Raw genomic sequence first — 26,050 nt, 5'->3', positions numbered from 1 at the left:
GTTCGGCCGTTCAGTACTCTGTGCTGTAGTCCCTCCCAGTTAATAGTCTTTGAAAGTCTCTCGTTGTGGGTGCTGTCGTGGCGATAGGAAAACCGGTTTTTACGTACCGGTAATAGGATTTTAGAGTCCACGACAGCACCCATACATTTACCCCCGTATTTAGTTACTTATTCCTGCACTCTGTTGGAAGGTGTGCCTTAGAGATCACTCTATAGAGGTGGTGGTATTTAGTAATGTTTAAGATAATATTATCATGTACTGATTCATTGGCGGTATCCCTTGTACTCTGGAACACAAACTGGAGGGCGAGGGGGACCGCCCCTTTTTAACCTGTAGGTTCCTGTCCGGAAGGTGGGCGGATCCCCTCTCTCGTTGTGGGTGCTGTCGTGGACTCTGTAAAATTACCGGTACGTAAAAACCGGTATCCGACTTTAACATGCAGTCCTTCTGAATGAGCATTTGGAATATTTCTGTTCAGACTGCCAGAGTTCTCAAAGCCTTTAATCTACCATACCGCACTGTAAGGCTGGACACCAGTACACCCGATTAAATGGATGTGCAGATAGAATTTGTCTTATTCCTGTACAGTACACTTTGGAGACTAACTGACTGTTCACGAGGGGGAGAAGTCCCACATGGGGTGCAGTAGAATACGTTTGCTCAGAATTTGAGCAGTGCTAGTACTCAGTGTTAGTAAAGGCCCAACATCCTGAACACAGAGCTCACATCCAGCATTTATTCTGGGTGTAGAATAACCACATGGGACAAATCTGCAGACTGCATATTGTGGTGGCTGCAACTGTATCAAGATTGCTCAATGTCACCACCAAATATGTAATTTTTGTTTCTATGTCAAGCCTTTTTCCACCTCTTGGACTCCATTCTGAATCGGTGGCCTGTTGAGCGTCTTCTAGGCCAGTCTGGCAAGTGAAAGCCACAATGGCAATGTGAACATGGCCTCAGTCTTACTTCTTGTGCAGATGATCCCTTGAGGTCGCTGGGGGAAAGAATAACTTTTTGCTCTTAATAAGCTGTTATCATTTATTCTGCCTCCAAATTGCTGAAATGGAATTTGTTCTCTAGTAAAAAGCTTGGATGTGGCAATGTAATATTTCACTCGGCACATTCATAAGGCACCACAGCTGGGTTCTGTGTAGATGGAATGGGGATTGTGACTTTCCCGCTCCAGTATATATATTTTTATTTCTGGAACTCCTTTATATGTTAAATTGCGTTTGTCAGTGGGAATTGGTCACAAAGGCTTTGAGCATAATGAAATGTCCTCTGCATAAGCTGATGAGGACCGCCGCGCTTGTATAGCAAAAACAGATGATACCTTTAGGCATTTGCAACTTTAAAGGCAATCTTTCATTAGAATTGTATGCGAGTGGGGAAAATGTTGTGGTGGCACAGTTGTCATGATTACATGATACAATCTGATGTGAAATCTCTCCCGTCTAGAATACAAAGTTTATATGCAGTGCTCCTTTTTCGTTCCCTGTGTAACCTATAATAAGCTGTGGCTGGAGCTGTAACTGGCTTCGATCTTTGACAGCGGCCAGTGATTGAGAGAATCGAGCAGTATGCCATGTCAGACTGCTCATCAAAAGAAAAGAAGTAGCGGAAGTGTGATGTAGCTTTTTTTTTTTGGTGGGGGTGTTGTGTACACTGTGCATAGGCAGAAAGCTATCAGTGAGTGGGCTTACACATAACCGCTTAATCTGCAGCATTGGAAACAGTGATTTTTATTAGATCTGTGACTAACAAAGTTGCGCCATAGCATGAGAATATGAAATATATGGAATCTGAATTGCAGTAGTGCTCTAAAGTAATATATACAGCAGGGAGAGGGCCTATGCTACTGTAAATAAAATAGAACTTTTAATGATATCACTAAAATAACCCCCAAAAAAACACTTAGAATAAAATCCATGTGACGACCAACAATTCATATGACAATGTGATAAATTGATGATGTTCAAGATAAACCAGTGCTCCAAAATAGAAATGTTCATTGTCATGTCAGTTGTTGGTCATCATATGGCTTTTATTCTAAAAGTTTTTAAGTGATATCATTAAGTTCTATTTTATCTAGATTAGCATAGGCTCTCCCTGCTGGATATTTGGCTATTGTCCCTAAGAGGTTATATAGGTCTGTTTAAAAATTACCATACCATTGCTGATTTTCTGCCCTAGAACATAGGAAACATTGAGAGTATTTGGTGCATAAATTGGCTAATTCACGTGTACGATAAGGCGATTATCTGCGCTGGGAACTTATCCTAATGTGAATCCTCTCCTAGGCTGAAGCCTACATTTGAGTAGATGGGATCCTGCTGTGATTAAAGCGGCCAGGTTGTGTTGCAGCTGTTGAGCAGTCACGACACATGCAACCGTGGGGACTGTAACATTATCTGCAGTTGGAGACATGGCAAATATGGTTTCCGTAGTAGAGCTGCGGGGCGAATTCCACTGCTGACTAAAATGGGGGGAAAAAAGAGAGGTGCATCTCCTATTTGGGGGGGAGGAAAAAATGAAAACCAAACATCTAGACCCTGAAGACTTTGGGGATAAACCTCTACCAGGTTTAGAGGACAATTCCTTTTTCACATAAGGGGTTAAAGGTTTTGAATAAAATTTTGTCTTTAATAAGTGGAAGATCTGAATTTTTTGTGCAGTTAAATAAAGACAGCTAATTTTAATAAGATCATATGAAACCTTTTAAATGTGACAAATTTGCAAAAATAGAAATCGGGTGAGGGTGTAAATGTTACTTCAGAACTCTGTAGGGCTTTCTTCACGTTGTCCTTTCAGTGACACCCCAGCCTTCTCCTCCGATTCCTTCCACAATGGACCTGTTTGCAATCAGCTTTTCAATCTCCAATATCAATACTGAATGGAGTCCTCTTCTGCATCCACTGTTCTCAGAGTTGTACTAATCTCTGCGCCATGTATTTTGCACTCTGTAGACCTCACGCTTCAGCGGTCATTCTCCCGAGCACTGACCACAATATACAGACTTGGTCACCGGTCTTCTGACCTAAAGTCATCAGCTTCCTAGCTCTACAGTCCTTTCTTCTAAGTGTGTAGAGTCGGTGCATGAAAATCCTTGCCTAACGTCATCTTCCCTGGTTTCACGTGCCGCTCCGGTCATCTTCTGATTGGTGTAACTTCAATTTCGCCTCATGGGATCACACTGGGCTATGTGAGAGCCGGAAGTTACTTTTACAGTGCAAGCCTATGGAACTTCTTTCTGAGGCTCTATTTTTTTTTTTTTTTTGTAAGAGTTTTCCCCATACGTTTAAGTTATAACGTGTAGTGACTGGATGTACCATAACTATGGTAGGTGTCTGGTTTTTGGAAACCTCTCCAAGCCTGAAAATAAACTCTACATTGTCTTAGCGCTGTATCCTTATAACTGTCTTCCCCTGCACTAGGGACCTCCCAGCCACCCAGAGAACACTTTTATAAGGGGTGGAGTGTTATACCCCCCTACAATTCTGTGGACCCCTGAGGGTAAAAAAAAATAAAGAAATAATAAATATATATATATATATATATATATATATATATATATATATATATATATATATATATATATATATATATATATATATATATATATATATTTTATTATTAGGTGGCCCGATTCTAACGCATCGGGTATTCTAGAATATGCATGGCCACGTAGTATATTGCCCAGCCACGTATGTCACAGGTTGAAAAATAAACATATACTCACCTTCCGAGGGTAACCTTGTAGTTCTGTCGCCTGTGTGCGGTGCAGGCGGCAGCTTTCGGTCCCAGGGTGTGATGACGTCGCGGTCACATGACTGACGTCATGGCAGGTCCTTGTCGCATACCATCCTTGGCACCGGAACCTGCCGCTTGCATGGAGCGTCACGAGGAGCGGGAAAAGTCTGCGGACGGTGAGTATATAATGTTTTTTTTTAAATTATTTTTAACATTAGATGTTTTTACTATTGACGCTGCATAGGCAGCATCAATAGTAAAAACTTGGTCACACAGGGTTAATAGCGGCGGTAACGGAGTGTTACCCACGGCATAACACAGTCCGTTACCGTTGGCATTAACTCTGTGTGAGCCGTGACTGCGGGGAGTATGGAGCGGGCGCCGGAAACTGACTGCAGGGGAGTAGGGAGGGACTAATCGGACTGTGGCCGTCGCTGATTGGTCGCGGCAGCCATGACAGGCAGCTGGCGAGACCAATGAATATCCGTGACAGAAAGACAGACAGACAAAGACGGAAGTGACCCTTAGACAATTATATAGTCGACTAGATGGTGGCCCGATTCTAATGTATCGGGTATTCTAGAATATGCCCGGCCACGTAGTATATTGCCCGGCCACGTAGTATATTGCCCAGCCACGTAGTATATTGCCCAGTCACGTATGTCACAGGTTAAAAAATAAAAAATAAACATACTCACCTTCCGAGGGCCCCTTGTATTTCTGTCGCCTCCTTCTCGCGCAGGCGCACAGGACCTGTGATGACGTCGCGGTCACATGACCGTGACCTCAACGGCAGGTCCTTCTCGCGCAGGACCTGTGGTGACGTCACGGTCATATGACCGTGACGTCATGGCAGGTCCTTCTCGCAGACCATCCTTGCCACCGGAACCTGCCGCTTGCATGGACCGGTCACCGGAGCGTCGCGAGGAGCGGGAAAGGCAGCGGAAGGTGAGTATATAATTAGTTTTTTTTAATTTTGTTATTTTTAACATTAGATAGTTTTACTATTCATGCTGCATAGGCAGCATGAATAGTAAAAAGTAGGTCACACAGGGTTAATAGCAGCGATAACGGAGTGCATTACACCGCGGCATAACGCGGTCCGTTACCGCTGCCATTAACCCTGTGTGAGGGCAGACTGGAGGGGAGTATGGAGCGGGCACTGACTGCGGGGAGGAAGGAGCGGCCATTTTTCCGCCAGACTGTGCCTGTCGCTGATTGTTTTCTCATGACCAATCAGCGACTTGGATTCCATCACAGAGGCCACGACCAATGAATATCCGTGACAGACAGAAGGACGGACAGACGGAAGTGACCCTTGGACATTTATATAGTGTATATATGTATATATTATATTATATTATATATTATATATTATATTATTAATTTTTTTTTTTTTTTTTTTTCTCTTGTGTTAACCCTGCATTGAAGTCTCTGAAGAGCAGTCTTGAGTCACTCTGTGCAACTGTAGACTAAAATTGTGAGACTGTATGATATTCACACTCACGATTCCCGTGTTCCCTGTGTAGGTGTGTTTACATGACTTTATGGAATTTACATACTTGCAATCGCATGCCAACTAGATTCCTGCATTTCCCCAAATTTTCTAATATTAAAAAAACCAAGAGTCGGATGGCACATACATGCAGTAACATGACCTTGCTTGCACGGAGAATACAGGGGAATCGTGACACTGAGCTCATTGCACTGTCATGATTCTGGTCTCATAGTGACTGCAAACTTTTGAGCCCAGACAAGTCCTTTTAACTGTTTGCTTTCTTCTTTTAAGTTTGTCATGCGGAACTGAATGCCATTATGAACAAAAACTCTGCTGATGTTAAAGGCTGCATCATGTATGTGGCTCTCTTTCCATGTAATGAATGTGCTAAGCTGATCATTCAGGCAGGTAAGCCATGCTATGGGTTCATTTTAACTTTTTTTTTTTTTCTACTTTTATGCTGTATATGATTGCTTACGTTAAAACAAAGTTGCTGCCTTCCAAGGGCAACACCTTTGCTAAGGCTACTTTCACACTTGAGTCGGTACGGGTCCGTCGCTAAGCGTTGCCGCGACGTACTGACGCATGTTGTGAAAATTATGCATGACGTGGACAGCGGATGCACTTTTTCAACGCATCCGCTGCCCATTCTAAAGTCCGGGGAGGAGGGGGCGGAGTTCCGGCCACGCATGCGCGGTAGAAAATTGCGGACGCGACGTACGAAAAAACGTTACACTGAACTTTTTTTCGTGCCGACGGTCTGCCAAATGGATGCGTCGTGTGGCCATACGTTGCGATCTTTCGGCAATACAAGTCTATGGGGAAAAAAAACCGCATCCTGCGGGCACATTTGCAGGATCCGTTTTTTTTCCCAAAACGACGGATTGCTACGTACGTCACACGACACAAGAGTGAAAGAAGCCTAAGGGGCATGGAAATCCTCTATTTACATGGAAATTGAGGGAATTTACTGGGATTGTATGTGAATAAAGTAGTTCTTGTATACAGAAAAGGTATAATATTTACTAATATACAGAGTTTATAGATTAACCCCTTAATGACCGCCAATACATCTTTTAACTGACCTGAGATATAAGAGAATAGCGTTCCCATCCCGCAGCTGTATGCTGTACACTATAGGCTGCTTTCACACTAGCGTCGGTACGGGGCCGTCGCGCTGCGTCGGCCTGACGTACCGACAAGTACTGTGAAGAACATGCCCGATGTTGGCAGTGGAAGCAGTCTTAAGACGCTTCCGCTGCTTCATTGTAAGGTACGGGGAGGAGGAGGCGGAGTTTCGGCCGCGCATGCGCGGTCGAAAATGGCGGTCCCGACGCACAAAAAAAGTTACATGTAATTTTTTGTGGCGATGCATCGCAATGCGTCGGTAATGTTAGTCTATGGGGAAAAAACGCATCCTGCAGACAACTTTGCAGGATGCGTTTTTTCTCCACAACGACGCATTGCGACGTGCAGTGCACGACGCTAGTGTGAAAGTAGCCATAGCTGACAACTTGCTGCATCAGCCATGATCAGTGTTAGCGCCGTCCAAATCTGTTTAACCCCTTCACCCCCAAGAGTGGTTTGCACGTTAATGACCAGGCCAATTTTTACAATTCTGACCACTGTCCCTTTATGAGGTTATAACTCTGGAACGCTTCAACGGATCTTGGCGATTCTGACATTGTTTTCTCGTGACATATTGTACTTCATGATAGTGGTAAAATTTCTTCGATATAACTTGCGTTTATTTGTTAAAATGGATATTTGGTGAAAATTTTGCAATTTTCTAACTTTGAATTTTTATGCCCTGAAATCACAGACATATGTCACGCAAAATACTTAATAAGTAACATTTCTCACATGTCTACTTTACATCAGCACAATTTTGGAACCAATTTTTTTTTTTGTTATTGAGTTATAAGGGTTAAAAATTGACCAGCAATTTCTCATTTTTACAACACCATTTTTTTTCAGGGACCACATCTCATTTGAAGTCATTTTGAGGGGTCTATATGACAGAAAATACCAAAGTGTGACACCATTCTAAAAACTGCACCCCTCAAGGTGCTCAAAACCACATTCAAGAAATTTATTAACCCTTCAGGTGTTTCACAGGAATTTTTGGAATGTTTGAAAAAAAGTTAAATGTTCATTTTTATATATAGAGGTAGCGGCGCTGTTGCGTATGGTAAATATGGACTGCTGCAGGTGAAACCCTTTATCACTAAGGATATAAGATACTAATAATATATACAGAATATGTATGCACTTGCGCTACGTCCTATGTTGTCATAAATAGAAATACCATGAGTATGAGATTTACCTGCTTAGGGGAATGGAGCACTTGGATTTGTTCTAATGGGAACGTGAAGCAAATCACTAATGGTGTAAGGATATACTCTCTAAAAAAAGACCTTTATCCTCTTTTTTTAGAGAGTATATCCTTAACCATTAGTGATTTGCTTCACGTTCCCATTAGAACAAATCCAAGTGCTCCATTCCCCTAAGCAGGTAAATCTCATACTCATGGTATTTCTATTTATGACAACATAGGACGTAGCGCAAGTGCATACATATTCTGTATATATTAAATGTTCATTTTTATTTACACAAAATTTATTTCAGCTCCAATTGGTTTTATTTTACCAAGGGTAACAGGAGAAAATGGACCCCAAAAGTTGTTGTACAATTTGTCCTGAGTACGCTAATACCCCATATGTGGGGGTAAACCACTGTTTGGGCGCATGGCAGAGCTCGGAAGGAAAGGAGCGCCATTTGACTTTTCAATGCAAAATTGACTGGAATTGACATGGGACGCCATGTTGCGTTTGGAGAGCCCCTGATGTGCCTAAACATTGAAACCCCCCACAACTGACACCATTTTGGAAAGTAGACCCCCCTAAGGAACTTATCTAGATGTGTGTTGAGCACTTTGACCCAACAAGTGCTTCACAGAAGTTTATAATGCAGAGCCGTAAAAATAAAAATTCATATTTGTTCACAAAAATGATCTTTTCGCCCCCTTTTTTTTTATTTTCCCAAGGGTAAGAAAAGAAATTAGACCACAAAAGTTGTTGTGCAATTTGTCCTGAGTACGACGATACCCCATATGTGGGGGTAAACCACTGTTTAAACGCATAGCAGAGCTCGGAAGGGAAGGAGCGCTATTTTACTTTTCAATGCAAAATTGACTGGAATTAAGATGGGACGCCATGTTGCGTTTGGAGAGCCCGTGATGTGCCTAAACATTGAAACCCCCCACAAGTGACACCATTTTGGAAAGTAGACCCCCCTAAGGAACTTATCTAGATGTGTTTTGAGAACTTTGAACCCCCAAGTGTTTCACTACAGTTTATAACGCAGAGCCGTGAAAATAAAAATTCCTTTTTTTTCACAAATGATTTTTTTAGCCCCCAGCTTTGTATTTTTACAAGGGTAACAATAAATTGGACCCCAAAAGTTGTTGTCCAATTTGTCCTGAGTACGCTGATACCCCATATGTGGGGGGAAGCACTGTTTGGGCGCATGACAGAGCTCGGAAGGGACGGAGCGCCATTTGGAATGCAGACTTAAATGGATTGGTCTGCAGGCGTCACGTTGCATTTGCAGAGCCCCTGATGTACCTAAACAGTAGAAACCCCCCACAAGTGACCCCATATTGGAAATTAGACCCCCCAAGAAACTTATCTAGATGTGTTGTGAAAACTTTGAGCCCCCAAGTGTTTCACTACAGTTTATAACGCAGAGCCGTGAAAATAAAAAATCTTTTTTTTCCCACAACTTATTTTTTAGCCCCCAGTTTTGTATTTTCCCAAGGGTAACAGGAGAAATTGGACCCCAAAAGATGTTGTCCAATTTGTCCTGAGTACGCCGATACCCCATATGTTGGGGTAAACCCCTGTTTGGGTACACGGGAGAGCTCTGAAGGGAAGGAGCACTGTTTTACTTCTTCAACGCAGAATTGTCTGGAATTGAGATCGGATGCCATGTCCCGTTTGGAGAGCCCCTGATGTGCCTAAACAGTGGAAACCCCCCAAATATAACTGAAACCCTAATCCAAACACACCCCTTACCCTAATCCAAACGGTAACCCTAACCACACCCCTAACCCTAATCCCAACCCTATTCCCAACCGTAAATGTAATCCAAACCCTAACCCTAACTTTAGCCCCAACCCTGACCCTAGCCCTAACCCTAGCCCTAGCCCTAACCCTAGCCCTAACCCTAACCCGAAAATGGAAATAAATACATTTTTATTTTTTTTTTATTTTTCCCTAACTAAGGGGGTGATGAAGGGGGGTTTGATTTACTTTTATAGCGGGTTATTTAGCGGATTTTTATGCTTGGCAGCCGTCACACACTGAAAGACGCTTTTTATTGCAAAAAATATTTTTTGCGTTACCACATTTTGAAAGCTATAATTTTTCCATATTTGAGTCCAGAGTCGTGAGGTCTTGTTTTTTGCGGGACGAGTTGACGTTTTTATTGGTAACATTTTCGGGCACATGACATTTTTTGATCGCTTTTTATTCCGATTTTTGTGAGGCAGAATGATCAAAAACCAGCTATTCATGAATTTCTTTTGGGGGAGGCGTTTATACCGTTCTGCGTTTGGTAAAATTGATAAAGCAGTTTTATTCTTCGGGTCAGTACGATTACAGCGATACCTCATTTATATCATTTTTTTATGTTTAGGCGCTTTTATACGATAAAAGCTATTTTATAGAAAAAATAATTATTTTGGTATCGCTTTATTCTCAGGACTATAACTTTTTTTATTTTTTTGCTAATGATGCTGTATGGCGGCTCGTTTTTTGCGGGACAAGATGACGTTTTCAGCGGTACCATGGTTATTTATATCTGTCTTTTTGATCGCGTGTTATTCCACTTTTTGTTCGGCGGTATGGTAATAAAGCGGTTTTTTGCCTCGTTTTTCTTTTTTTTTTTTTTTTTTTTTTCTCACGGTGTTTACTGAAGGGGTTAACTAGTGGGACAGTTTTATAGGTTGGGTCGTTACGGACGCGGCGATACTAAATATGTGTACTTTTATTGTTTTTTTTTTTTTTTTTTTTTTTTATTTAAAGAAACGAATTTATGGGAATAATTTTTTTTTTTTCTTTATTTAGGAATTTATTTTTTATTTATTTTTTTACACATGTGGAAATTTTTTTTTTTACTTTGTCCCAAGGGGGACATTACAGATCGGTGATCTGACAGTGTGCACAGCACTCTGTCAGATCGGCGATCTGCTGTGCAGGGCTGCAGGCTTACCAGCGCCTGCTCTGAGCAGGCACTCGGTAAGCCACCTCCCTCCCTGCAGGACCCGGATGCCGCGGCCATCTTGGATCCGGGACCTGCGTCGAGGAGGGAGGTAGGAGACCCTCGGAGCAACGCGATCACATCACGTTGCTCCGGGGGTCTCAGGGAAGCCCGCAGGGAGCCCCCTCCCTGCGCGATGCTTCCCTATACCGCCGGTACACCCGCGATCATGTTTGATCGTGGTGTGCCGGGGGTTAATGTGCCGGGGGCGGTCCGTAACCACTCCTGGCACATAGTGCCGGATGTCAGCTGCGATATGCAGCTGACACCCGGCCGCGTTCGGCCGCGCTCCCCCCGTGAGCGCGGCCGATCGCGTATGACATACTATCCCGTCGGTGGTCATACGGGCCCACCCCACCTCGACGGGATAGTACGTCAGATGTCAGAAAGGGGTTAACCCCTTAGATGCTGCTGTCAATAGACTATATCATGTAAATGGTTAACAGTGCGGGGGTGTTCCTCTTTATCCCAATTGGTGCCCTCAGATCATGATTGTGTGGTCCTGTTTGTCATGGCTATTCATGACCAAATAGCGGCCTTACAATCTGCTGGCTGTTGTAACCTGTTCAGAAGTTAGCAACATTTTTTTTTTTTTTTAAATTAGTTTATTTTCAAACACAAATAAAATATAGCATACATATTTGTCCTTATCATTAGTCTGCATGGTTACATTTACAAGGATGGTAAGGACAGCACATACATATGCCAATTATTTCACAGAGAAAAAACACATGTGTATAATTATAAAACAGTCAAACATAAAAGTTATAAACATAAAACTCTTAAACTACAACCAAACCAAGCCTCTGAAACTATTAAGCCGCCGTTTAACGATAGCAGAACAGTATTTCCCCCCTCCACTGCGCAGTGCTTGCAGAACAAAAGTCAGATAAACCATGTCTTTGTCTATTAGTCATGTCACAAGGTGAGATGAGAGGTGTTCCATCTATCCCAGATTTTGTTGAACTTACCCGGGCAACCCCTGTTTTGATAAAGAGTGCGCTCATAGGGGACAACTGCATTCACCAACTCGATCCAGGACCTAATGGAGGGGGGGTGAACTCCCCATCCACCGTAGAGCCAACAACTTCCTACGTGAAACTCTGTTTTTGGCACGGAAGATCCCCGCATAATGGTCCCAAGCCTCCTCGTCCCATATTCCAAACAGACAGACTAAAGGCTCCACAGGAACCGGGATTGATAGCACAGAAGTCAATAGCGACGTCACCTCCCTCCAATAGTAAAGAACAATGGGACATTGCCATATTAGATGTACAAAGTCAGCGTCTGGTGAGTGGCAACGCAAACATTCTGACGTCGAGTATCGACCCATCCGAAAGTCTCAGTGGGGTCAAATATGACTGGTGGATTATATATAGCTGGGTCATCCTGTTATTAACCGACGGGGAGACTTTGAGGGGGGAGTCCAAAATATCCTCCCATTCCTCGTTCTGCATATTAGTGATGAGCCCCTCCCATTTGCCTCTCACCGAGTCTATAACAGAATTCGCTCCCGCCGATAGCAAATATGTGTACAGGGACGAGATAAGGCCCTGAGGTCCCTGTGACTTAAGAATACCTATCAGGGGCAAAGATGAAATGTTACGGTTTGTTCCCATACTCCTGACAAATGACTGAATGGCAGATCTGAGTTGCAGGTATCGGAAAAATTGAGATCTTGGAAGATCATATTTAACTTGTAGCTGTTCAAAGGATCTAAAGACCCCCTGATCATATAAATCACCCATTGACAGGACTCCGTGGGAAACCCAAAAGTTTGCAGACGGGTGGTTCACTAGTGCAGGGAAATAACCATTATCCCATAGAGGCATCTCAGCCACAATGTCCCCAAATCCAATGACCCTTTTAATTTTCTTACAAGTGGATCGCGCCAATCGTATCATGGGCAACAATCGGGGGGCATTTATTTTTTCGGATTCTAGAAGGCCCAGTGGACATTTAGCACCAACAGAACTAACTAGGTGGCTTTCAGAATTAGGGAGATAATGGTGAGGCATCCATTTACAAAGTGCTTTGGTCTGCCCCGCCAAATAGTATAAAAAAAAAATCTGGCAATGCCGCTCCTCCCCCCCTGCTTAGGTCTTTGCAAAGTCGTCAGTTTAAGTTTGGGTCTACTTTTCCCCCCACACGAATGAGGCAACATAAGAATTTTAAGTTAGTGAAAAAGAATTTTGGTACGGTTACTGCGCTATGCTGAAGACAATAGTTGAATTTAGGGAGTAGGATCATTTTTATGAGATTAATACGGCCTGCTACAGACAGTGGAAGTTTACTCCAGGATGTGAATTTCGATTTGGCATATTCTAGCAGGGGGAGGACATTGAGTTGTAGATCCGATCCGCTACATCGGGACATATAAATACCCAAATATTTAAATTCAGACACTACAGGTAATGGGGAAAGAGTGTTAAGATTAGATATTGGGGATTGGGACAGAGGCAATAGAGCAGATTTATCCCAATTAATATGTAGGCCTGAGAACCCACTAAATTTGTCTATGGTATCTATTACCTTTGGCAACGTTTCTTCTACCTTATCCATGAATACTATCATGTCATCAGCATATAGACCAATGATGTCGGTACAGTCCGCTATTTTGATACCATCAATATCGGGGGCAGAGCGTAGACTTATAGCTAATGCCTCTCGCTAGAGCAAACAAGGCTGGGGAGAGGGGACACCCCTAACGGGTTCCCCTATGCAGTGAAATTGACTCAGACATGGAGCCATTTACGATTATGCGGGCTTTAGGTTTCACGTATAATACACCAACCCAATTCAAAAATTTTTCCCCAAAGCCATACCTCTGCAGACAAGGGCCACTCGAGAGAGTCGAACGCCTTAGCCGCGTCCAGCGACGCCAGCGCCCAACTGTTATCTGGTAGTAAAGAGCTATATTGGATCACTGATTGAACCCGTCTAATGTTTATAGATGTACTTTTACCAGGCATAAAGCCTGTTTGATCTGGATGTATAATATCTAATATGATGGAGTTCAGCCTGGTAGCCAGTATCTTAGTAAAGATCCTATAGTCCACGTTTACCAGCAATATGGGACGATAGGATCCACATTCCAAAGGATCTTTCCCCTCCTTCTTAAGTACGATAATATGTGCCTCATAAAAAGTATCAGGTGGACATCCACCCTCCCATATCTCTTTAAATACCTTCAGCAAAAGCGGAGCCAGTATCTCCCGGTATCTCCTATACAGCTCTACAGGGAAGCCATCCGGCCCAGGGGCCTTCCCAGAAGCCATATCCGTTATAGCTTGCTCCACTTCCTCCAGAGTAAACTCAGCGTCCATAAAGGCCTGCTGGGTGGGGTTCAGTGTGGGGAAAGCTATATCGGATAAATAACCTAGACAATCAGAAATGCCAAAACCACTCTTAGACTCATACAATCCTTTATAGTAATTATAAAAACATGGAAGAATTTCCTCAGTAGTGGAATTTAATGAGTTATCTGGTGAGCGAATTTGTATTATCATGTTAGATGCGTTATGCTGACGCACCAAATAGGCCAAATATTTTCCCGCCTGATTCCCCATTTCAAAATACGATTGTCTCGTGAAAAAAGTTTACGCTTAGATTTAGTGTCCAAGTGCTGGGTATATAGTCTTTGTAGAGTCAGCCATTCAATCCTATTGTTATTAGTCTGATCAGCTGTATATGCGGTCTCAGCATTTCTCAAACGCTGTTCAACCTCATCGTCCTCCCTTGACGTTATCTTTTTGATATGAGAGATTGTAGAAGATAGACAGCCCCTTAAATATGCCTTAAGTGCATCCCAGAATAAATAAATATTTTGAAGATCTGCGTGGGATTGGATGTAACAGTTCAACTGATCAACCGTTTTATCATCTGAATTTATTAGTTTGAGCCAGAAGGGATTTAACTTCCATATTCTACCATTATTCATCTTCCTAAACACGAGTTTAAGTATAATTGGGCTGTGGTCCGAGACTCCCCTATTACCGTGTTCCACATTATCCACCCACTGCACTAAGTTGCCGGATCCAAAAATATAGTCTATACGTGAGAGAGAACGTTTAGTGGATGAGTGACAGGTATATCCCCTCTCCCCCTGATGGCTCACCCTCAACAGGTCCACCCAGCCGCTATTTTCTATGAACAGTGCCAGCTGAGTCGGGGCCGAAGAAGGGGGAAGGGCAGGGGATCCCCAGGAGATCCATCTCCCAATCTGACTCTATCGAGATCACTGTCCATAATTAGGTTGAGGTCACCCATACAAATAACATGTGCATCTGGGTAATTTAACGCAAAGCTCATTGCCATCTTAAGTATTGAGGTACTGGCCGGAGGAGGGTTGTAAATACACAATATGACATATTCGCGGGAATCAATTAATGCATGGACAAAAACAAAACGTCCCTCCAGATCCCGTCGAGTCGTCTGGGCCTCCCATCGGACATCTCTATGTACTAACAATGACACCCCTCTCGAGTAACTAGTGTGAAATGCGTGAGCATGCCATTGTACCCGAGGCTTCTGTACACATTTGGCCGTGTCTCTGGTCAGATGTGTCTCCACCAGGACCACAATATGGGGATGGTACCGCCTTATCTGAGAAAAAAACCTTAATTTTCTTTCGGGGTGATTTAATACCCCGTATGTTCCACGTCATACATATTAGCTCAGACCCCATATCCACCCATTAAAGACATATGTATTGACCCTAATAATAAGAGTCCACATACTACGCATAGAAGGTTGTAACAGTGTCGAAGGCGGTTTTTACCTAAATACCTACTGAGGCTAGTTAAATTTAACAAGGAAAAAAAACAACTTAACAAGAACTGAATAATCCAGGAGCTTAATTCAATGCTCCCATTCTTGAATAAACCTGGGGATACCCCCGCTGATTCCAGCGTCCGGTATTATTGGTGTATTAAACGCTCATAGGGAGAGCTCCAATTCAACAATTGAATAGTTGTAGATCAGCTTAGAATCTTCAGGGTTCTGCTCCATTAGACTTCCCACGAGAGCGCAGCCAGTCCGCCGCCTCTTGACGGGTCAGTGAAGAATAGGGAGGAACCATTGCTGACAACCCGCAGACGCGCCGGGTAGATCATGGAATAAATAATGTTCTTATCTCTAAGTTGCCTCTTGACATCTACGAATCTTGCCCGCTGCTTCTGGAGCTCAGCGGAGAAGTCTGGAAATATTGAGATTGTAGCATCGTCGAACTTGATGGGACTCTTTTGTCGTGCCAGCCGCAGGATAGCATCTCTGTCCTTGCAATTGAGGATACGCGCCAGAAAAGGTCTAGGCGGAGCTCCAGGAGGAAGAGGTTTGGTGGGAACTCTATGGGCTCTTTCCACCGAGAACATTGGGGAGAATGCGTCTCCCAACGAGGACTTAAGCTAATCCTCCAAGAATTTTTCAGGCTGCTGGCCTTCCGCACGTTCCGGCAGACCTATGATGCGAATGTTATTGCGACGCATTCTGTTTTCTAAATCATCAGCCTTTTGCTTCCAGGCATTCGTGGAACCAGCAACTTTTGCCAATTTTGCCTCATAGGTTTAATGGTGTCTTCTACCTGAGACACCCTTGTCTCCACTTCCGTCATACGTCCCTTCATAGCTTGCATGTCTTGTCTTAGACGTCCCACCTCAGTGTGCACATCCTCTATTTGCTCAGAAAGGGACGTTCTAGTCAGAGATATAGCTTGCATTAATTGTGCAGATGCTTGCGTAAGAGTCAGTTCATCTTGCTCAACCTCATCAATATTATCAGAAGGACGGTTTTTCCCCCGCTGGGCTTGTGAGGAGCTATTCCTAAGAGATCTTGCATTATCTTGGGCATCACTCCTAGCAAACTCTTAAGTTTATCAGCTGCAGATGTATTCTTTGTGCGCTGCATGATTGACCAGTGAGTGACGCAGCAGGGCGGTCCAAATCAGGATCACAGCAATGCCTAGCGGCCACACCAGAGTTATTGTATATAGTATGCAATGCTGCTGTGAGCCTCTATGACCAGGAGGCGCGCTGATGTATTATCAGGAGATATATGTTGGAAATTAACGGCAGTTCCTGCAATAGGGAAAGTTCCAAGTAGCGGCAATAACGGCTAAGGGGGGCCAGGAGGTCTCCAATTAGAAGTACAGCCGGCTGAGGAGTTGTTTATGGGGGAACGTGGGGCTCAATCTTTCAGAGCTCACACCACGTTGTCCCTGAGTCTATGAGAAACTGATATGCGCTGCTCAGCTGCGCTGTGGTAATGAGAAGCTGCGCTGCCCCCTGTGCTGCAGAGGCACGCGCCTCAGCAATGGCCGCCGCACACAGCCGTCCCCGTCACCAGTACAGCCTCCTCTTCTCTCCCGCCGGACCAAGGCCCTGCAGCTCTCACCTGCAGGCGTCCGCTGCCTTCCGAAAGCCGAGGAGGAACTTCAGCTGCCGTTATCTGCAGCGCCGTGCCCTGTGTCACAGGAGCGCCCGCCGGAAAGATGGCCGCCGTCACATGCAGGGCTCACCGTGCCGCCGGTCTCTCTCCCTCACCGACGCTCTCCAGTCACCACTTCAGCCCTCTCCAGGGGCCAGTAGCCTCTGCGCTTCCAGGAGTCTCGGCAGCGGTGAGGTATATGCCAATATAGGGGTCCAATGGACAGAATGGTAGCAGGATACTGAGGAGCTCTCCCATAACACGTCTTCCTTCACTTACTCCATAGCCACGCCTCCACCAAGTTAGCAACATTTAGGTGGTAAAAAAAAAAAAAATACACTTTTTCATTTGTCATGCCACATTGCATTAATTCCTGAAAATCACCGGAAGGGTTAGTAAACTACCTGACTGCAGTTTTCAATATTTCAGGGGGTGCTGTTTTTAAAATGGTATAACTTTTGTGGGTTTCCCAATATATGAGACCCCTAAAGTCACTCCAAACATGGATAGGTCCCTAAAAAAAAATGTTGTAAATTTCCTAGAAAAAATTAAAAATTGCTGCTACATTTTTAAACCTCCTAAAATGCTAACAAAATAAAAGAACATTATACAAATGGTGCTGATGTAAAGCAGTCATCAGGGAAATGTTGTTAATGTTTTGCTGTGGTATGACTCTCTAGCTTAAAGGGATAATCATTCAAAATTTGAAAATTGGTAATTGTTTAACATTTTTTTCAAATTTCAATATTTTTTATAAATAAGCACAAAACATATCGACCTAAACTTACTATTATCATAAAGTATAATGTGTCACGAAAAAACACCTCAAAATCACTGGGATTTGTTGAAGCGTTCCAGAGTGATTACCAAATAAAGTGACACTGATCAGTTAAAAAAAAAAAAAAAAAAAGTGGCTCCATCACTAAGGGGTTAAAACAAATTAAGTCTTGTTTCTCATTGTAACCACTGGTCATGCAACTATCAATTTTCCAGAGCAGCTTAATCAAGCACTGACCTGGAAACGCCCCTCTATCAACTGGGGTTTCCCTGATATTATATCTAAAAAAAATATATTTTCTGACTAGACAATCCATGTTTAAATTACTTCTGAAATTTTGGGGGGGGAGAAAATCTGGTGTGGGCACTCATTACCTTCAAAACAGCGTGAAGGCATCAACTTTTCTAGACACACTTGCGCACTTTTTTTTTTTAAGGAACTCTGCAGGGAGATTGTTCAAAATATCTTGGAAAACTAACCACAGATCTTCCTTGGATGTCGCTTGCACAAATCTTTCTCTTCATGCTATCCCAGACAGTCTAAAATCAGGTCTCTGGGGGGCATATTATAATTTCCAAGACTCTATAGTTTTTAATGACATTGTTTTTGTATATACTCAAGTATAAGCCCAGGCCCCTAATTTTGCCACAAAAAACTGGGAAAACCTATTGACTCGCTTATAAGCCTAGGGTGGGAAATGCAGCAGCTACTGGTAAATTTCAAAAATAAAAATAGATTATCAATAAAAGTAAAATTGAGACATCAGTAGGTTAAATGTTTTTGAATATCCATATTGAATCAGGAGCCCCATATAATGCTCCATACAGTTCATGATAGGCCCCATAAGATGCTCCATACAAAATATGCCCCATATAATGCTGCGCAAAGGTTGATGGCCCCATAAGATGCTCAATAGAATAATATGCCCCATATGCTGCGATTTAAAAAAAACAAACAAAAACATACACTCCTCTCGTCACTGGGGGAGAGGTGCCAGTGTCCTGAGCAGGCGGGAACACCGGCATGCTATGGGGCGAGGTGACGATGTCGCTGCTGGCTCAGGCCCCCGGCACTTGCGATATTCACCTGTCCCCGTTCCACCGCCGTGCGTCGCTGTGTCTTCCCGCTCTCTGTAGTGACTGTTCAGGCAGAGGGCATGCACTAACCACGTTATCGCGCCCTCTGACCTGAACGTCACAGCCAGAGGATGCGGAAGACTGAGTTCGGCGTTGGAACGGGGACAGGTGAATATCGCATGGCTCACCCTCCCACCGCCATACTTGCCCCCTCCTGGCACTGCCCTGCTTCTCCATCCCTGGCCGGCAGCTCCTTCCAGTGCCGAGCGGTCACATGGTACCGCTCATTAATGTAATGAATGTGTGCTCCACGCCTATGGGAGTGGAGATGCGTCCACATTCATTACTTTAATGAGCAGTACCATGTAACCGCTGAACTCAGGAAGAGCTGCTGCGCTGGGACAACAGTGATGCAGGGAGGACTTGCAGCAATCGCACGAGGAGTGGGTGAGTATGATGTGACAGCTGCCGCTCCCCCTCCCCCGCCGACCCCTGGGACGACTCGAGTATAAGCTGAGAAAGGCACTTCCAGCCTAAAAAAACCAAAAACAAATGGACTGAAATTCTCTGCTTATACTCGAGTATATACGTTACCAAAAAAGTTTTGCACAGTACATTTTTATTATAAGGAAATCATTAGGACTTGGCTTACTCTACCTTAGTTGGTGGCATGGTTGCTAGCTAGGCAGTAGAACATGAGTAAAGGGCGATAAGCCATGCTTATATCTTTTCTGTGGAACCATAAGGTTTGTGAAGGATGAATCCCACCTCGCCACCCAGCCGGACGTCAATATTACATCAGACAGGTCACTTAGTACAATCTCCCCACTTTCACCAATGTGGCTTTCCAAACCCCCTGGGGACAAGTAAGGTCAGCTTGGTACAATTTTACGCAAATGCCCCCTGTTCACACGGGCCCAGGGAGGCACAGGGAGTGAGAGGATGTGGCCCACGCAGTTACTGACACGGCACCACAATCGCTCACAACCCCGAGAGGTTGAGAGGCCTCTTTCACAAATGCCAGTGAAGCCGAGTATTGCCGTCCCAGCAGGACTGCCCCAGTTCCTTAATAGATATAATCTCGTTAACGGACCGGACTTGTATCAGGACAGAAACCAGCCCCGATAGCATGAAAAGTTAAGCCGAGAAACGTCCTTGTGGATCGAGATAAGAGCAGCCCAAGGTTAAATTATATATTTAATAGCCTTAAGGGCACACTAGGCAATACACTATATACACTGATTACACATATACAATGGTCAGATATGCAGATGGTGGTGGACAAAAGATAAGCGGAATGTCAATTACTGGGTTGATGTTCGACTGTGTGTTTGCTGGCCGCAAGGGGGCATGAGCTGACAGCTGTCTCCTTGGTCCCTTCTAAGCACGCTGTTCGATGTGGCTCCCACTTTAATAGTGACCAGCAAGCGCATCGGAGAGCCCACATGCCCTTACACTAGCCTTTATCCCCTTTGGGTCACTCCCCTCCTGCTCTCTGGGCTGAATCTTAATCCCCTCCCCTTGTCTCTGCAGCTAAAAACTCCAAAACCTAAGATGGGTCATAATTCCTTACAGTCCTCGAGAGGTGGTTTTTGCGCCATCAGATTCATCCGGGCCCCTGCTACGCATTAAGACCAAACACCGCTTTGCTATCTGGTTTGTCCTAGCTGTTTTATGTATCTCCATGTCCCTGGGTGCTAGAACGGGTCAAGAGCCAGGAGGGCGTCCTCCATGTTCTGGGGAAAGAACCTATGTACATTTGGGACAATATCCATAACTCCTTTATGGATTTATGTTTCTGGAATGTTCTAAGTGTCTGCAGCTTCAGCATGACTCTATTGCAAGAAGGCCTTTGTCCTGTTGTGACCTGGTCAAGGTGCAAGATCTGTCACTCACAGCCTTTGACATTGAGCCCACCCACCCCTACTCCCTCCCCATTGCTGAGCTAGGTTTTCTCATACAGCTTCACACTGAAGGTGCTTTTTTTTTTTTTTAATCCCATGCCAGATGGGATACAAATGACTGACATCAAATTATATTTCCATGTTTTTCACAAGCCTTATTTTCTACTATTGCACTGCCAACTGCTGACTACAGAATGTTAACTGAAAATGCATCAGTAAACTAATTCTAATTGTAAATCTGTCTTTTTCAAAGTTCTTCACACCTAGTATGTTCTGCTCAACAAGTGGTTGGTTTTTTTGTCATTAAAAAAAGAGAAGCTCAGAAAGACATGAGTTAAGAACTTCCCTTGAGAACAAGGTGACTGACAGATGCTCAATTAACTAATTCAGAAGCCAGCAATGTGCAGGAAAATAACCTGTAAAAGCCAAGTGGTGTAAAGTGTTGTGTTTTTTTTGTTTTGTATTGTTTTTGTAATGAAGCCAGATTAAATAAATACATTTTTATTTTTAGCTTAGATTCCCGCATTTTACATTAATTTATTAAATGTGTTCTTATCCTTTTAAAGGGGTTGTCCAGTCTTAATCTACAAGTCTGCAGTCACTCTGACTGCAGACTTGTGAATCCTCGTACTGCGTGATTCTCTGGTGTTGGGAGCGATATGCATACTACCAGACACATTACAACTAGATGGGCGTGGCCTTGCTCAATAAGTATTTTGCGTGAAACTGGAAACTGTCTAGTCAGAATGTGTCCAGCAGTATGCATATCATATATATTTGTGGTCACTTGACTGCCACTGCCAGCACTGGAGAATCCTCAGTGTGCAGAACTACCTGGACAACCCCTTTTTAAATCATAGTCCCCTTTGTAAAAAAAAATTAAATAAATATTCGCCCCTGCATTGTCGCTGTTCAGTAATTCTTTCTTTGAAGTAAAACATTGTCTAAAAATCAAGGCAGTGAAATGTTTTGCCTCACTGTCATAAAAAATATTAACCCCTTTAAAATGGCCGCTGGGGGCCTTCTGGGTCCTGCAGGGAGGAGGCTTGCAAGCGCCTGCTTAGAGCAGGCGCCGGGAGGCCTCCCTGCAATGCCTGTAATCGCTGATCTGACACAGTGCATTGCAACACATTACATGTGTTTAAACAAAAAAAAAACAAAAAAAAATAAAAATCTTCCTATAAATACATTTCTTTATCTAAATAAAAAAAACAATAAAAGTACACATTTGGTACCGCCACGTCCGTAACGACCCGACCTATAAAACTGTCCCACTAGTTAACCCCTTCAGTGAACACCGTAAAAAAGGGGCAAAAAACGACGCTTTATTATCATACCACCAAACAAAGTGGAACAGCACGCAATCAAAAAGATGGATATAAATAACCATGGTACTGCTGAAAACTTCTTCTTGTCCCGCAAAAAATGAGCCGCCATACAGCATCAGCGAAAAAATAAGTTAGTCCTCAGAATAAAGCGGTGCAAAATTTTTTTATTTTTTTTTATATAAAAGTTTGTATCATATAAAAGCGTCCCAACATAACAAAATGATATAAATGAGGTATTGTTGTAATCAATCGTTCTGACCCGAAGAATAAAATTGCTTTATCAATTTTACCAAGTGTGGATCGGTATAAACACCCCCCCAAAAGAAATTCATGAATAGCTGGCTTTCTCTGACCCCCATGATGGCACCACGGAGAGAGGGGATCCGCCCACCAAGGACAAGAAACCTACAGATAAAAAGGCGGTACCACTCTCCCGCATCAGTTGGTTTCCTATCCTTGATGGGAGACCTACAGCTTACTGTCAAGAAGACGTCGTTGAATTCCGGGACCAATCAGTCCGACTCAGGCAGCGGGGGTCCCCCTGCCTCGGCTGGTGTGGTGACCCGAAGCGCCACCGCTGGGGATAGTGGGCCTCTAGGGTGAGCGGCGGAGGTGGCATGGAGTTCACGGCCACCTCCTCTGGTAAGATGCGGCAGCAATCCCGGGGGGTCCCTCTGTGGCTGCAGGGAGAATGGCGCTCTTCCTCCCGAACATCAGCCTACAAGCTGCGCAAAATCCGGGGGCTCCGGTGTGCAGCGTCTCACGCGTGCTATGCGTGGCGCCATCTTGAGGCCGACTGCGGGAGATTTGGACGGCATCACGCGATAGCGGGCCATTGCGCATGCGCCGGCAAGCAGCGCTACTGCGCAGGCGCACAATTAAATTAAGCGGCGGCAATCGCCTTGTGCCTTGTTTAGTTGCTCCGGTGGCACAGCAGCAGCACAAGCCGCAGCCTATAGCCGCAGCCTATAGCCACAGCCTACAGCCGAGGCACCATGAGCGACCTGGCATCACCCTTACCAGAATCACCACCAGCATCGCCGCAGCAGCAAAAACGGCGACAGCAAAAAGGACACCAAGATACTACCGGTAAAAAATGCCAAAGGTCCCAGCATAGCAAGGAGTCCAGTACGGCGTCCGGAAAAGGACAGATGCAGAGCATCCCCAACCGGTATATATGGGTCCGTGAGGTGGTAAGTGATCTTCGTGAAAGTCAGTGACCGTAAGGGTATATATTTGTCTTTTTACTTTTAGGGGAAGATAAGCTTAGGCAAAACTAAGCATAGGATTTGTGCCCTTGGTAGAGAAGACCTTCCAACTACCTGGGAGAAAAGGCTTTGTAATGTGTATACAGCAAACAGTGTCCGAAGGGCTTCCCGGGTTTGCAGCCGACCTCCAAAACCCTGATAGAAAAAACAGGTAGAAGACACCTTTAGATCCCTTTTAAAAGAGGAAAAAATGGAGGAAGACTAGGCACAGGTCCCCGTCTCCGGTGTCTAATACGGACAGTGATGATGCAGACTCAGATACGTCTCACTCTTCTTCTTCTATTAGACAGTGACGATGCAGACTCAGATACGCTCCTCCTCCTCCCTTTTGAGGATGAATCATCCTCCTCCTCCTCCTCCTCCTCCTCCTCCTCCTCCTCCCTTTTGAGGATGAATCCTGCTGCTCCTCCTCCTCCTCCTCCTCCCTTTTGAGGATGAATCCTGCTGCTCCTCCTCCTCCTCCTCCTCCCTTTTGAGGATGAATCCTGCTGCTCCTCCTCCTCCTCCCTTTTGAGGATGAAACCTCCTCCTCCTCCTCCCCCCTTTTGAGGATGAACCCTGCTCCTCCTCCTCCTCCTCCCCCCTTTTGAGGATGAACCCTGCTCCTCCTCCTCCTCCTCCTCCTCCTCCTCCTCCTCCTCCTCCCCCCTTTTGAGGATGAATCCTGCTCCTCCTCCTCCTCCTCCTCCTCCTCCTCCCCCCTTTTGAGGATGAATCCTGCTCCTCCTCCTCCTCCTCCTCCTCCTCCTCCCCCCTTTTGAGGATGAATCCTCCTCCTCCTCCTCCTCCTCCTCCTCCCCCCTTTTGAGGATGAATCCTCCTCCTCCTCCTCCTCCTCCCCCCTTTTGAGGATGAATCCTGCTCCTCCTCCTCCTCCTCCTCCTCCCCCCTTTTGAGGATGAATCCTGCTCCTCCTCCTCCTCCTCCCCCCTTTTGAGGATGAATCCTGCTCCTCCTCCTCCTCCTCCTCCTCCTCCTCCTCCTCCCCCCTTTTGAGGATGAATCCTGCTCCTCCTCCTCCTCCCCCCTTTTGAGGATGAATCCTGCTCCTCCTCCTCCTCCCCCCTTTTGAGGATGAATCCTCCTCCTCCTCCTCCTCCTCCTCCTCCTCCTCCCCCCTTTTGAGGATGAATCCTCCTCCTCCTCCTCCTCCTCCTCCTCCTCCTCCTCCTCCTCCTCCTCCTCCTCCTCCCCCCTTTTGAGGATGAATCCTCCTCCTCCTCCTCCTCCTCCTCCTCCTCCTCCTCCCCCCTTTTGAGGATGAATCCTCCTCCTCCTCCTCCTCCTCCTCCTCCTCCTCCTCCCCCCTTTTGAGGATGAATCCTCCTCCTCCTCCTCCTCCCCCCTTTTGAGGATGAATCCTCCTCCTCCTCCTCCCCCCTTTTGAGGATGAATCCTGCTCCTCCTCCTCCTCCTCCTCCTCCTCCTCCTCCTCCTCCTCCTCCTCCTCCTCCTCCTCCTCCTCCTCCTCCTCCTCCTCCTCCTCCTCCTCCTCCTCCTCCTCCTCCTCCTCCTCCTCCTCCTCCTCCCTTTTGAGGATGAATCCTCCTCCTCCTCCTCCTCCTCCTCCTCCTCCTCCTCCTCCTCCTCCTCCTCCTCCTCCTCCTCCTCCTCCTCCTCCTCCTCCTCCTCCCTTTTGAGGATGAATCCTCCTCCTCCTCCTCCTCCTCCTCCTCCTCCTCCTCCTCCCCCCTTTTGAGGATGAATCCTCCTCCTCCTCCTCCTCCTCCCCTCTTTTGAGGATGAATCCTGCTCCTCCTCCTCCTCCTCCTCCTCCTCCTCCTCCTCCTCCTCCTCCCTTTTGAGGATGAATCCTCCTCCTCCTCCTCCTCCTCCTCCTCCTCCTCCTCCTCCTCCTCCTCCTCCTCCTCCTCCTCCTCCTCCTCCCTTTTGAGGATGAATCCTCCTCATCCTCCTCATCCTCCTCCTCCTCCTCCTCCTCCCTTTTGAGGATGAATCCTCCTCATCCTCCTCATCCTCCTCCTCCTCCTCCTCCCTTTTGAGGATGAATCCTCCTCATCCTCCTCCTCCTCCTCCTCCTCCTCCTCCTCCTCCTCCTCCTCCTCCTCCTCCTCCCTTTTGAGGATGAATCCTGCTCCTCCTCCTCCTCCTCCTCCTCCTCCTCCCTTTTGAGGATGAATCCTGCTCCTCCTCCTCCTCCTCCTCCTCCTCCCTTTTGAGGATGAATCCTGCTCCTCCTCCTCCTCCTCCTCCTCCTCCTCCTCCCTTTTGAGGATGAATTCTGCTCCTCCTCCTCCTCCTCCTCCTCCTCCTCCCTTTTGAGGATGAATTCTGCTCCTCCTCCTCCTCCTCCTCCTCCTCCTCCTCCCTTTTGAGGATGAATCCTGCTCCTCCTCCTCCTCCTCCTCCTCCTCCTCCCTTTTGAGGATGAATCCTGCTCCTCCTCCTCCTCCTCCTCCTCCTCCTCCCTTTTGAGGATGAATCCTGCTCCTCCTCCTCCTCCTCCTCCTCCTCCTCCCTTTTGAGGATGAATCCTGCTCCTCCTCCTCCTCCTCCTCCTCCTCCTCCCTTTTGAGGATGAATCCTGCTCCTCCTCCTCCTCCTCCTCCTCCTCCTCCTCCCTTTTGAGGATGAATCCTGCTCCTCCTCCTCCTCCTCCTCCTCCTCCTCCTCCTCCTCCCTTTTGAGGATGAATCCTGCTCCTCCTCCTCCTCCTCCTCCTCCTCCTCCTCCCTTTTG

The 26,050-nt window shown here is 45.5% G+C and overlaps 1 protein-coding gene across 1 annotated transcript in view; it reads left to right on the top strand.

Moving 5' to 3' along the window:
- DCTD (dCMP deaminase) overlaps positions 1-26,050 on the top strand; it is a 67,707-nt gene that overhangs the window by 28,620 nt on the left and 13,037 nt on the right. The window contains exon 4 of the mRNA XM_077279556.1: positions 5,543-5,659. Coding sequence (XP_077135671.1) covers positions 5,543-5,659 — 117 coding nt within the window. The remainder of the gene's footprint in view (positions 1-5,542; positions 5,660-26,050) is intronic.

Source organism: Ranitomeya variabilis, chromosome 1 (genome assembly GCF_051348905.1).
Source record: "Ranitomeya variabilis isolate aRanVar5 chromosome 1, aRanVar5.hap1, whole genome shotgun sequence".
Classification (NCBI taxonomy): domain Eukaryota; kingdom Metazoa; phylum Chordata; class Amphibia; order Anura; family Dendrobatidae; genus Ranitomeya; species Ranitomeya variabilis.
This window is presented reverse-complemented; position numbering and strand designations above follow the sequence as displayed.